The sequence below is a fragment of the Heterocephalus glaber genome, unplaced genomic scaffold, assembly GCF_053883595.1.
Source record: "Heterocephalus glaber isolate CG9 unplaced genomic scaffold, H.glaber_assembly_v1.0 deba00001543, whole genome shotgun sequence".
Classification (NCBI taxonomy): domain Eukaryota; kingdom Metazoa; phylum Chordata; class Mammalia; order Rodentia; family Bathyergidae; genus Heterocephalus; species Heterocephalus glaber.
The window spans coordinates 8,910,834-8,925,639 of NW_028258336.1; the positions used below are offsets into that span (position 1 = coordinate 8,910,834).

The window sequence follows — 14,806 nt, forward strand, 5'->3', positions numbered from 1 at the left end:
CCAATCAGTCTTATCTTATTCTTCTTTGCATCATTTAGCAGCTGCTGGATTGATTTCTCATGTTCCTTTATAATTTTGAAGCAATTTTTCTTCTCTGGTCACTAATTGCAATCTTATCTTCTATATCTGAAATTCTGTCCTCACATTGGCTCATTCTGCTGTGTAGACATTCAGTGGAGTTTTTCATGTCCTGGAAATCTATTTGCATCTGTTTTATGGATTCCATTTGTTTCTTATGTTGGGATTCCATCATGTTCCTGAGCTCCTCTCTAGATTTATTTATCATGTCTTTTACTAGGGGCACAATTTCTCCTGTTATCTGAGAAATTATTTCTGATTTCATTTTTTCCAGATCCCCTTTTGTTGCCAGTTCAGTGGGTCGAGGTGTTTGAGTATCAGAGTGTTCCATCTCATTTCCCTTTGGGGTTGCTGTAGGTGATCTGGAAGTCTGGTTTTGAGACTTATTTACGTGTTTTCTCATTTCGACTGGGGCGGGGGGCTGTTAGGGCCTGCACAGATTACCTCCTCTGAGCTGGGTGAGGTGGGACAGGGGCTGGGAGCAGCAGTAGGGATGGTGACCCAAAAGCCCTTTCCTGTGGGCTGGGAGCAGCCGGAGGGATGGTGGCTGGGAAACCCCTTCCTCTGAACCAGGAGCAGTGGGATGGTGGCTCAGAAGCCCCTCCTTCTGGGCCAGAGCAGCTGGACAGAAGGTGGCCCTAAAGCCCTTTCCTCTGGGCTGGGAACAGCGGGAGGGATGGTGGCCAGGAAGCCCCTTCCTCTGGACCAGGAGCAGTGGGAAGACGGCTCAGAAGCCCCTACCTCTGGGCCGGGAACAGTGGGACTCAGTACCTTGGTCTGGTGGTCTGGTGTCCTCTGCGTCTTTGTAGTGTGGAATCAGGTGGCTACCTGTCTGCAGCGGCGTGATTCGGTGTCTTCCGCGCAACTCAGGACCTTGGTAGGGTGTGCACAGACCTGCCTGTCTGCCGGGGGCTGATTCCGCGTGTGTTCCATGCCACTGGGGACCTTGGTAGGGTGTGACCAGACCTGCCTGTCTGCAGCGGGGTGATTCGGCGTCTTCCGTGCCACTCAGGACCTCGGTAGGGCGTGCACAGACCTGCCTGTCTGCAGCGGGCTGATTCCGCGTGTTCTGTGCGACCCAGGACGGTTTGCAGAGGTTTCAGTTCATAGGGGGCTCGCTCCAAGGCAGGATAGCATAGCAGAACAGCATCACAGAGGAGAAACACTTCAAGTAGAAGGCAGCAAGGCAGCAAGGCAGCAAGGCAGCAAAGCAGCAAAGTAGCAAAGGAGCAGCAGCAAGCAACCAAAAATTTTTATTCATACATATTTGCTGTGCATAATGATTACATTCATTGTGGGGATTGGTACATGTACATAACACATCTTAATTCCTTTTACTTTCCCTTCCCTTCCCCTTCCCATTTGCAAACGATTTATCTCCCTGTTTCTTATTGTCTGTTTTCATTTATATAGAAGGCCTATGTATAGACTGTTAGATTCTGAGTTACATTAAAATATCTCTCCTCTATGTAGTTTCCCTTCTCAAGAAATGATATTTAGGCCAGGTTTAGACTGATCAAGTTAAGCAAAAAAATTATGTGGATAATTAATGAAAATAATTTTACCAAAATTTCCCAGGTGATCAATTCAGTCCTCAGCTTTATTCCATTTGAGAAACATAATGTTAAACTAAAATTTGGGAAATACAGAAAACAATAGCTTTTTTTTTTTTTTTTTTTGTGGGAGAGACAGTGAGGATTTCTGCCTGATATTAGAGATTGCAGCTGTCATTAAAGGTAAAATCTGTGTTTCCTAAGTATAATTCAGTTGTGTTTTAAAGCTTTGTACCAAGTAAATCATGGTTTGGGACTAGTCCTCTCTTTAGTTTTCTCCCAAGGGCACTGTCAGGTTACCTTTCTGCAGGAAAAGCTTGAGAAAAATCTGTATCCATTGGCATACAGAGAGCAGGCCTTTGCTTCCTTCTTTAATGAGTCATTAGCTCTTCTTGGAGCATACACTGCTCCATTTACTAAAGCACCAAAGTCTTATTTGAAAATAACATTTTATGGATTAGGTAAACATTTAAGGGAGAAATCAAATGATAGACCCAATTATGATGAATCTGGGAGATAATTAACCACTTTTCTTAGGGAAATAACAGTTTCACTGTTTTTTTGTGTGTGTTTTTTTTTTGACCTGGGATCGTACTTGGGCCCTTGTGCTTGTGAGGCAGGTGGTGGGACCACTGAGCTAAATCCCTGGCCCCAATTTCACTTTTTTAAAGTGAGGAGAAAGAAAATTCTTCTTCTGAAAACTAATCTACTGATCTTGGGTGAGTGGGGTGCCTATAGTCGTAGCTACTCAGGAGGCTGAGGCAGGAGGATTGCTTGAGGCTAGGAGTTGGAAGTCAGCCTGGACAACACAGCAAGATTCTGTCTCAAAAGCAAACAAACACCAAAACTAAACAAAAACTTTGATCTTTACTTCACTTTATTCTGAAGCATTTATATGATCTGATACAACTCATAAACTTTAAAAGACTTATAGCTGCTCTTTGAATCAGCTAACATGGCAAGGTCAAACCTCTAGTGTGTGTGAAGTACAACTGGATCTTGAATGTGGTTTCTCTTTTCTCCTATGCCAATCCTCTTTATAGCACCACTATTATGATATTTTTGGTATTAAGAAGAAAGGGATAAAATAAATGTCCTAGAGAAAAGGACAGAAAATACATTTCAACACTAGTATTGTATGAGTTATGATATGAAGCAAAAAGAGTTGGATTAGGTGAATTCTTTGTTCTTTAAACTAGGAGTCTAAAGTAAATAAGCCAGACAAAAGATGTTTTTTAATTGCAAAACCAATCAGTTATTCCTTTTCCATTTATATTTTCAAATATGTTATGGAAAAAATCACTTCTCAAGCTGCCTTGTTCTTTGTTGAGGTAGGATTAAGGATCATTTTATTTTCACATGTGACTGAGAGTGAGCTGTTGGTACATTACTTAAGGATAACATAATTTTTTTTTTCTGAGCATAGTAGCCAAATAATTGCATAATTATATTTGAAAACAAGCGGGAGCAGAGTCCAAGGTCCTCCCTGGCCTTTGAATATCTAGAATGTCTCATGGATTAAGTGAATACAATACATAATGATAAATGTCATTTAAAATAAAAATAAATGAATTTAAAATTGTGTTTATAAATTCTTGTTGTTATTTATTTATAAATTCTTATTTTAAAAAGAGATATGAGCCTTTGATGAGAATTTCTTGTTGGAAATTTTCTAGTATGAAATGAAAGATTGCATTCAATAGAACAGTTTAACCCCCAAGCACAATCCTAATGGGTTATGTGTTTACGGTATTTGGTACTGAGGATGGAGTTTAATAGCCGCATGTTCTGCCATTGGGCTACAATCTCAGCTTGGACTTTTTTTTTAATGTGCAAGATGCAATGAATTAAAAAGCTCATAAAGAATAGAAAAAATTTAAAAAGATGACTGTGGGGGAACTTGTCCTCCCAGAGCTTTAAACATAGTATTAATTATAATTACAACAGCATAGTATTGCGCTTGCCAGGCAGGCATGGTGTGGCACAACTACATCCCCGGCTCTCGACAGCATAGTATTGCACTAGAATAGACAGTAACTCAATAGGATAGAAAAAGAATATTCAGAAACAGAATTAAGAAAGATAATATGTAGACCAAGTAGCATTTCATTTCAGTTAGAAAAAGACAGCATAATTGGTTTTCTATTGAGTGGAAAACAAAGTCAGAGATCTCTTATTTCCTGCCAGAAAATAATTCTATATTAATAATAAATGAACATAATTCTATATTAATAATAAATGTAACAAAACTATTTCAACTTTTCCTTTTCTCTTTTGTGGCACTAGGGATTAAACTCAGGGCCTTGTGCATGCTAGGCAAGTGCGCTACCATTCAGCTTCTTCCTTAGCCTGCGACTGTTTTTAAATGTATGGCTCAGTGGCATTAAGTACAGTCACGCTGTTTTGGTATTGTCACCATCATCCATTCTCCAGATTTTTTTTTTAAGTGTTCGAAAGCCGGAAGCAGTTTTTAAATATAGAAAATTGCAGTCATTGCTTTAAATATTGAGAGATATAGTAACTTTAAAAACACATCAGTTAATTACAAATGGTTTGTTTCTGTGTTTGCCCTAGTGGAATGAAACAGTGGAACTTTTTCGGGCCAGGATGCCCTTGCGGAAACACCGCTGCCGTTTGAAGAGTTATGAGTGTTGCTTCACAGCGGCCGAGGCTGTGGACTGGCTGCATGAGCTGCTGAGGTGCAGTCAAAACTTTGGCCCTGAAGTGACTCGAAAACAAACAGTCCAGCTGCTAAAAAAATTCCTGAAGAATCACGTCATTGAAGATATCAAGGGAAAATGGGGTCAGGAAGATTTTGAAGACAACCGTCACTTATACAGGTACAGTATAAGTGTTGACAGGGTGAATACAGGGAGAATTAAAGGATTTGGGCAGAGTCTGATGTGACAGAATTTATCTTGTCCATTGGAGCATAGTTCTATTTGTGATGTGTCTAATGAAGAACTGAATACGTTATTAGTATAAAACTGATTGCAATTTTTCTTGGTCCCCAGAGCAAGCACTTTGCTGCAGTGATTTTTCAGTAAAGAAATTTGTTCATACTTTTTGCTCACCCAAGGAGGAACTTTACAATAACTTAGTTCAAGTTCAGATTCTCCTAGAGAGTCTGAAAGGGTAACAATAAAAGCAACCCTGAGCTCAGCTTGTTGAGCATTGAGGGTGGATGTATTCAGGGAGCTGTTTGATCTTTCAGCAGCTCAGGGCCCAGCAGACTTATGCTAGAATTCTCTCATAGCTCAGATGAAGCCTGACAATGCAAGTTGGCTTTTCTCCCAACATTTTTTTTTTTTTTTTTTTGGTACCAGGGATCGAATTCAGGACCTTCTGCTTGTGAGGCAGGGACGGTGCCACTGAGCTAAATCCCCGGCCTCTTCCAACATTTTTGATCACATTTTGGTGCTATTTTATGATGTAGACACTGATTACCTGGTAATCCTAGGGAAATGGAGACCTCTTTCTTCATACTTCTTTCTCACTACACACTCACTATTTTGTCACTGGCAGCGGAGGAGACCTAACTAAGGTTCTGGCTATTGGAAAGACCAAAGAGGAACTGTTGAGTTATCTGCAGAGAGGCTACAAAGTACTGAGATCCTGAGAGGGATTTTTAAAAAAATGGAGATTACAGGCCCTTAATATTTGCCTTCTTTTACTCCAACAGAAAAAAGAGGAATGTTGTCACAGCACATTCAGTCAGTGTGACTCTGGGACATGTGACTTTGAGCAGAGCAAATCTGGCTCTTACACCTGAACCCTTTCTTTGTTTCCCTGTCGGCCTGGCTGCTGAGAAAGGCAGAGCGTGTGAGGGTGGCCAAGGGCAGCAGTGCTGTGCGTTTCATCTCATTCCCTTCTGGGTGCTCATCAGCTGTCTCCAGTGTCCAGACAGCAAGGTTGTCACGTGGGCGGTTTTTGTCTCCATTCAGTGGCTATTTCTGATTTTGCTCATCAGCTTTTAATTAGGCTCCTGGATGGTCTCAACCTAATCTGAGACCTTAGTGCTTCTTATCATCAAGGAGTGGAAATTCTAGCCCTGGTTCCACATGCTACACTGCTCTGGGGATGGATTCTTAAGTGGTTATTCTTTTGGGCAATTAGCTGCTTGTACCCCATGAAGATTTAGCTACAACACTTCTGAAAGATTTTCTGGGTAACTTCCATCTTTCTTATTGTGAGCTTAACTTGGGTACCTCCTATTGAGTCCTGTGATGCTTTGTGGGCCCTCAGGAGAGAGGAAGATAGGAGTTGACCAACCAGCACTGACTGTGGAATGTTTCGTTTTAATATTAAGACTTAATCATATACCCCCTTTTAAAAAATACACTACACAAGATAGATTATATCTTTCTAAAATACATTCATGGGTGATTAATTTCAGGACCCTTTACAGATCCATAAATCTATGGAGGCCCAAGTCTCCCCTTATATAAAATTGTGTAGTATTTAAATATAACCTGTGCACATCTTCGTCTAGTTTTTAAATCATGTCTAGCTTACTTGTAATGCCTAAAACAATGTAAATGCTATGTAAACAGTATATCATATTGTTTAGGGGATAATGTTATGTTGCTTAGGGAATAATGACAAGGAAAAAAGTATGCATCTTCAGTATAGATGCAACTGCCAAAGGCCTTACCACATGTACATGAATGTGATGTGAACAAAAAAGTGCTTGAGCTGCCGGTACCAGAGAGAAGCTGGAGGAAGCTACAGCAGGGTGTGCCTGTATATCAGTTCATTCACATGGACCCAGTGTAGTACAGTGGACCCTTGACTTACAAACTCAATTTGTTCACGAGGGCTTGTTGTAACTCAGGTTGGTCAGTTGAAGGCTCAAGCTCCTCTACACAGCCTTCAAAATCTCTCTCCTGTATTCAGGCAGATCTTAGTGTCCTTAGAGAGAGATTGGTCCAGGACTTTTTAATTAACCCTGCACAGGAAAGGATGTAATGTTCCTTTCAGAACTTTTTAAGGGTTAAATCTGATCTGAGACCCTCTGGAAGCACAAGTGGCTGACATTTGGGTCTTAACTCAAGACTTTGGTTGTAAGTTAAAACTAATATTCTGAGGCCTTGGGATTTAGCTCAGGGCACCGTGCTGCCTGGAAAGCACAAGATCCTGATTTCGATTCCTATTACCAAAAAAAAACAAAAAAAGAAAAAACTAAACTAAAATTCCAGTCATAATCCAAGTTGTTCATATGTCAGGCCATACTTGATACATGGCGAATTCAAGTTTTCTCTTTGGATCTTTCTGGAATTTAAAAAAATTTTTTTCTTTTTGTGATGTGGTATTCTAGATTGTCCAGGCTGGCTACCTCCAACTCTGATGCTTAAGTGATCCTCCTGCTTCAGCCTCCTGAGTAACTGGGAACTAAAGGTGCACATGACTGTACCCAACTGGAATTTTATTTTCAAATGTTTTTGGTCCTTGGTTGATTGAATCTGAGAATGCAGAACCCATGGATACTGAGGGCCAACAGCAATCATTTCTTACACCTTGTTTCTCTAATAGAATGCTTGTGAATCATAAAGGGAGCAGTATGACCCTGTGGCACAATGGTAGCACATCTGACTCCAGATCAGAAGGTTGCATGTTCAAATCACATCAGGGTCAAGCTGTTGTATGTATTTACCCTACTGAAAGTTTCAAAAATGCACAGAAGGGAGCAGTATTTTCTTTTGTCACTTATCACTTGAAAATTCATTCACAGGTGGAGGTTCCATAAGTTAGCCCCTGACTTGCCAGTTTTCTAGATTAATCAGGATGGGGTCTATTTAGACACGTAAATTATTTGTGAAGGTATCTGTGCCTTGCATTGCTTGTCAGCTAATGAGTATGCAGCCAGCTGCCGCACATGCAGGCTTCCGTGACTGGTGCTCAAGATCTTACTGTTCCATACTGGTGCTCTGGGAAGAGCTGCATGTGCTACCCTATGCCCTGCTATGTTGCCAGCTGCTCTCCCTCAGAGAACAGTGCTGGGGAAGTTATGAAGGCAGAGGGGGAGGGTATGAGCTAGAGGCAGGTTAGATTTGAAAAAAGATGGAGAGGCCATAAGATGGCAGAATTTAGGAACATACTTTTAAAGATCCAGCTTCATAGAAGAGCTGGGAAGGACACTGGAAAGTTCTTGCTGGAAAAAAAAAGCCCACTAACATTTCAGAGCATCTATGATGTTCTGGACTCACCAAGTAATTCACCTTCTAATTCAGCGTCTGTAGATGTAGGCAGTAGTGTCCTAATTTTAAAGGTTAGCAAATTAATGACTTATTCAAAGTAGAAGAGTCCAGTCACATCTAGTTAGTAATGGAAAAGTCATGACTTGAATGGAAGTCTGTCTCTGAGGCCTGGGTTCTTCTGTGTGCCAGGCTGCCTCTGTCCACAAGACGAGGTTAACTTAGCTTAACAAATAAATTAGTGATGAGTAAACATAGAATAATAAATGAGACATTTGATGTAGCTCACATGTGTTTATATTCAGAGTTCCTGTACTGCATTAAGTACCATGTAATGAGCATTAAGTAATAAGCTATCTTGTTCTCAAAGGAGACAAGGGCAACATAATTAGCCTAAATACTTTAATAGATATAGCAAGGGAAAAAGTGGTACCTTGGGTCTATAGAGTTAGAGAAAGATAAGTGGAATATAAATGCTCTGCATTTTGTGTGTGTGTGTGTGTGTCGTGCTAGGGGTTGAACCCAGGGCCTTGTGCATGCTAGGCAAGTGGGCAAGTGCTCTATCACTAACACTACCTTCTCAGCCCTTGATTGTATTTCTTTTTAAGAGAGTGATGATTACATATATATGTATTAGATGATTTTGTAGCAAAGATGAATAAATCCTTTATTTTCAAATGGATCAAAATATTTTTAGACTTAAGAAGTATGTATTATGTTTGTTCTGTTAATGCATGTAAATTTGTTAGCTATGATTTTTTTTTTTTTTTTAAGAACCAGAGTTACATACAGAAAATAGAAGGAAAAGTGGATTTAGTGTGCAAGAAAGCTAAGCAGTGCCTGGTAAGGTGGCACACACCTGTAATCCTACCACTCAGGAGGCTGAGGCAGGAGGATTCTAAGGGTCAGGAGGAATGGATGTCGATGAAGACCCCTGCAGTAGGTCCCAGCCTCCTGTGTGCCACCACAGCACTGGCTAAAGGTTAAAGAATAGACAGAATGAGACTTATAATGAAGCTGAGTCTTGGGTCCTGGTCAGTGCTGCTGATGGCAGCAAAGACAAAAGCCCCCAAGCGCGTGTAGCATTTATTGAATACAATCGTGAGAGGGAATAGGGAGCTAGGGAGCTTTGAAGTCATCTGGTGAGTTACTGCCAAACACGTGGCATGATGGCACCAGGCAGGGCTGTTAGGGAGTAGGCACTGCTTATCTTGCTAGGAGAGAAGAAACTAGTATTGGGACCAGGCACAATTAGCAAGCAACCCATAAGGTCAGTGAGAAGCGATAATTCAGGGGAAAGGATTTTAATTGGGGTCACGCTCACCTCAGCTGCAAGTAATTCAGCAGGGCCCTGCCACCTCACAGACTAGGACTTAGGCCTCGGTGACAACCATTAGCAAAGAAGCCATACTAGCCCAGCTTTGCTAGCTGACATGCCTGTTTGAGTCACACAGGGCTTCAGTCTAACTCCTGATATAAAACAATATACCCAAATTAGGGAAGGCAAGAAGCACGTGCCACTCATAGCCTGCTAGTACTGGGCAGGGTGCCTGCTACAGAGGCTCAAGTTTGAGGTCAGTCTGGGCCACAGAGTCCAAGGCCAGCCTGGACTATGTCACAAGACCCTGTCTCAAAGAAACAAACAACCCCCCGCCCCCCAAAAAAACAGAAGAGAAAGCAAAGCAAGATTCTGCTGTTTGAATGATAGTAATAAGCATGAGTTGCAGAAAAGGAGTCAGCATTATTTATTGGACCACTTCTTTCCTGTTACCAACACTGATGACTAGAAAGAGTTCTGGATTTGCTGCTGGTGAAGACAACTTTAGATGCCTCTAATGGGTACTAAACTGTTTTCTGTCCTTAACAAAACTTCAGGACACTACTTCTCATTGCAGATGAGAACCAGTTATATTCTTGTCTTAGTTACTTTCTCATTGCTGGGACAAAATACTGAATAACCACAAGTTAAAGGATGAAAGATTTAGCTGGGCAAGGTGGCACACTCTTGTAATCCTAGCACCCAGGAGGCCGAGGCAGGAGGATCACTGAGAGTTAGAAGCCAGTCTGGGCTACATAGTGAGTTCAAGGCTGGCCTGACTATATAGCAAGACCGTGTTTCAAAGCCAAAAACAAACAAACGAACAAAATAGGTCTGTTTTATCTCACAGTTTGTAGAGGTTTCAGTCCATAGTCAACAGCTGGCTCCAAGGCAGGGTGGCATGGCAGAGGAGAAACAGTCTATGGCAATGAAGGCAGGAAGCAGCCAACTTGCCTTCCTTTTGTTGCTTTTATCCCATCAGGCTGCAAACCTATTGACTGGTGCCACCCACACCCAGAGGGGACCTTCTCATTATGCTAAACCAATCAGTGGACTAATTTGGTTATCACGCACCCTTAATTCATGTTCACACATCCTAGATCCAGACACCTTTGAAAAGCCCCACCTGTGAGTGCATGAGGCTTTGAGGGACATCTAGATACAAGCCATGGCAACTATGTTATATTTTCATAAAAATTTTATGAGGCAGGGGATGTGGCTCAGTGGTAGAGCTCTTATGTCACATGAGCAAGGCCCTGGGTTTGGTCCTCAGTTCAGGAAAAAAAAAATTCCTTCTGTGATCTTTTCATGACAACCCTAGGGGATGGACAGACAGGGTGTCTATTTCATCCTTAGAGGACCACTTTTGCCTTTAAAATGTTTTAAGAAATCACCAGGAATGTCTTGGTTAAAGAAATTTCATACATATTGTCATGTCTGCCCATTGTATCTGAACAGATAATTATGTGGTATTATTTAAACCTAACGTAATAGGTTCTATAAAAATGGAAGTGTACTGTGATAATTCTGTGCTTCCCTGAAAATAAGACCTAACTGAAAAATAATCAGCTTTGAAATTTGATGTGTTGCTCAGAAAGTTTTGTCACTCCTGGTACACACCTGGAGTCTCAGTTACTTATGAGGCCAAGGAATATTACTTGAGCCCATGAGTCCAGCATCATCCTCGGCAACATTATGAGATTCTGTTTTTTTTAAAAAAAAGAATTTCAGAACATTTCAGATTTTGGTTTTCAGATTTCAGTTTTTTGGATTAGGGTTGCTCAACTGCTAAAGTCTATGTAAATATTCTAAAATCTGGACAACTCTGAATGCTGAAACACGTCTGGCCTTAAGTATTTCAGATAAGGAATGCTCATAGACACACAGATCAGTGTACCAGAATTAAAAGTCCAGAAATATAATCTACACAAAAATAAACTTGAAATGGATCATAGATTTAAATGTAAAATGATGACACTTTTAGAAGAATAGGATAAAATTGTTATCTCCTGAAGTTAGGCAGAGTTCTTAATACATGACATCAACAGCACCAGTCATAAAAGAAAAAACATGGTAAATTGGACATCATCAATGAAAAATTTTTGCTATAAGACTCTTAAGGTGAGATCACAAACTATACATGGGTACAGAATATTTGCAAACAATTTATGTGACGATGGGGTGGTATGAAGAATATATAAAGGACTTATAAACAGCAGTAACAAAACAGCCAACCAATTAAAAAACTAATAAAAGACTTGAACAGACATTTCAGAATACACAGATAGCAGATAGCACTTGGAAAGATGTTTTAACATAGCCTGAGGGAAAAGCAAGTTAAAGCTACAATGAAATACCACTACATGCCTATCAGAAGACAGTGTCAAGTGCTAGTGAGGATGAATGCAAAGCAGCTGGAAATGTCACATTGCTGGTGGGAAGCCTAGACCGTAGTCACTTTGGAACATAGCTCCACAGTTTCTCTTACCGTTAATAAGTACATGGACTCTGACTCAGCATTCCTACCCCTGGATATTTACCCTAGAGGAATGGAAACCTAATGTTCACATGGAAACTTATAAATGAATATTTATGGAAGCTCTATTAATAATTGCTAATAACTGGCGATAATCTAAATGTCCTCTGGCCGAATGGATCAGTAGTGTACATAGGGAAGGTTGTGACACTCTAAAGGGAGGTGGTCAGGAAGTGGTGTTTTTGGGAGTGAGGGAACTGTTCTGCTTCCTGATTGTGATGGTGGTTACACAATATGTACATGTGTTAAGATTGATAGGACTATATACACACACCCAAAAAAGTGTATGTGTGAGTCAATTTTACTGTAGTCTAGTGAACTAGAGATTTGAAAAGTGTCTATTTGTACCTGTAGTTAAAAAAATCCAAATCTTAAGTTGAGGTATGTGACCTCTCAGTGATTATTATCTTACTACTGTATGTTATCGGTACACAGTAATTATATTCATCTCTTGGAACTGGTAAATATACATATCACATCTTGATCAGTTTTCCTACTCTTCTCTCTCCTTCCCCCAGAATATGAGTACAGTATTCCTTTCTGGGAGAAATTCATCAGTCTTGTAGGTCTATTTGAAGGGACCTGTTTTAGTTACCTCTCCCTTCAAATTAGTGGACTACGCACTCCCTCTAGTGGACATCTTTTGTTTTTTTATAGGAAAATGCAAAACATGATTTCATTTTTCTTTTGCTCTTACTCATTCCATCAGGCTCTGAGTTCTTACACATATAAAATTAACTGTTTAATCCATACTAAAAAAAACCATAGGCATAATTTATTGAAAAGTGTATTGGCAGTCTATGTCATTTTGCTTCATTTGGTATTACAGTTGACACTAAAGTAATACCAACACTTCAGCCATGATGATCAATTTTTTTTTTTGTACCGGGGATTGAACTCGGGTCCTTGTGCTTTCGAGGCAGGCAGCAGAACCACTGAGCTAAATCCCCAGCCTATGATGATCAATTCTTTAGGCACTAGATTTAAATGTCTGAAATACTGAGACAAAAAGGGATAAGGGGCTAGGGACTCTCTTTTCACTACACCAGGGGTCAGCAAACTTGTTCTGTACTGGGCCAGATAGTAAATACCTGTGAGTTATACAACGTCTGTTGGACTCTCCAATGGTTGTATGATGAAAATAGCCATAGGCAATACATAAATGTATTGCATCATGGTTGTGTTCCTGTACATGTTAATGAAACAAGTGATGGGATTTGGCCTGAAGGTCATAGTTGCTAGACTCTTAAATTTCTGGAGGGTAAACACATTAATTCTTGTAACTCTGTCACCTAGTAATGTAATAGGAGGTACTCATATTTCTTGCATTGACCTAATAGAAGATTCTGATAGTTTAGGTCATCTGAGAATGAGGTGCTAAGATGGACTTGATATGCAAGAGATTTAATGGCAAGGGTGGGAGGTGGAGGACTGGAAAGGCGCATGAGTTGGAACAGGAGTTGATGGAGGGAGCCTTCAGATGGAGGCAAGTGTGAGCTTGGGGAAAGCAGAGACCACAGTTGTCCAGGAGGAGCCTAGGGCCACAGGACACAGTTCTAATATACTCTTGGCAAAGCTGTGGGGAGTCCAAAAGCAAAGGTTTCTGCCAGGCTAGGAGTAACCTGGCTCCCTTACCTGCTGTGCTCTGTGCTGGGCTGAAGGCAACCTTGGGAAAATGGAAATGTGTTGCAGCTGACGCTCCTGAAGGGAGAGATGAGTCTGCACATCTGTGGCCAGCAATCTGTTTCTACTTCCCCACGAGTATGCGTGGTGCTTTTTTCCTGAGGGCAGACCTCGAAGATGAAATTACTAGGAAGACCCCACCCCCTGTCACTGCAGTTGTTCTGGCCATGGCTGTTGCTCATCCCTCCCTCTGCTCTGCATTGTGAGTGCCTTCACCCTCAGCAATCACCTTGGGCGGCTTTGGGTGCCTCACTTGCTAGAGTGACGCACTTGTAACATGCACTTGTCAGACTACTGTTTCTGCACTGATCCACTTGCAGTTACAGGGAACAAGGAAGCACCAAGAAGTGCCATGTAGACATCCTTGGTGCCACAGCTATTCCTACCCACTCCGTGTGTCAGTGCAGCCCTCACTCCTGTTTCAGAATCAGGAGCCCTTATTCTCCGTTAGGGACAGGGCCACTAAGTGCAGAGCCCAGAGCTGTGGAGATGGGAAGCACAGGGTCCCCCAGGGAGTCATTGTAGGGTGCCAAGTGGGACCACCCTTTGCTTTCTGTACGTTGTTTTTCTAGTTCTAGTGGAACACAGCAACATAGAGTCCTCTACTTAGTTCATTTACTCTTCCAGTTAGCACTGTAGATTACTAATATATTACTGTAGATTTATAATATATCTTGAAACCAGGTAGTGTATTTTCTAGCGTTGTTCTTTTTCAAATTTGCTTGATTATATTAGTTTGTTTGACTTTCTATATAAATTTTAGAATTAGCAAGTTCATTCCTGTAAAAATTCCTACTTGGGTTTTTTTTGTTTGTTTGTTTGTTTTGTTTTTTTGGTACCAGGGATCGAACTCGGGTCCTTGTGCTTGCGAGGCAGGCGGCGGAACCACTGAGCTAAATCCCCGGCCCTCCTACTTGGATTTGGAATGCAATTGTTTGGAATCAGTAGATCAATTTGAGGAGATTTAGTATTTTAATAAATTTGAGTATTCTAAATCATGAATATGGTATATCTTTTTGTTAAGCTCTTTAATCTCTCAGCAGTATTTTGTAGTTTTAAACTTATACATGTTAGCTTCAGGTCTAAGTTGTTCATGTTTTTCAATGCTATTTAAAATGGTTCCTTTCCCTGTAAATGGTATGTTTTTTTTTTTTTTTAATGGTACTGAGGATTGAACCTTTGTACTGAGATGCATCCTTAAATCTTTTATTTTTTTATTTGGAGACAGGGTCTTGCTCATTTGCTAAGTTGCCCAGGCTAGGCTGTAAATTCTGATCCTCTTGCCTCGGCCTCCTAGACTTTTGGTATTATAGGCATGCACCACCATACCCAGTTGCATTTCTTTGTTTTAAGTCAGAGATGTTTTATACATTTATCTTCTGTTATAAATGAGATACAATTTTCAGTATTGTTATAGACCTAAAGTAGGAATGTCTTTCAAATC

At 40.8% G+C, this 14,806-nt stretch overlaps 1 protein-coding gene across 3 annotated transcripts in view; it reads left to right on the top strand.

The window, feature by feature from the left end:
• Depdc1b (DEP domain containing 1B) overlaps positions 1-14,806 on the top strand; it is a 96,575-nt gene that overhangs the window by 22,081 nt on the left and 59,688 nt on the right. For all 3 annotated transcript variants that reach the window (XM_087189587.1, XM_021242969.2, XM_021242970.2), the window contains exon 2: positions 4,206-4,471. In XM_087189587.1, the coding sequence (XP_087045713.1) occupies positions 4,239-4,471 (233 nt within the window). In that variant the 5' untranslated portion in view covers positions 4,206-4,238. The remainder of the gene's footprint in view (positions 1-4,205; positions 4,472-14,806) is intronic.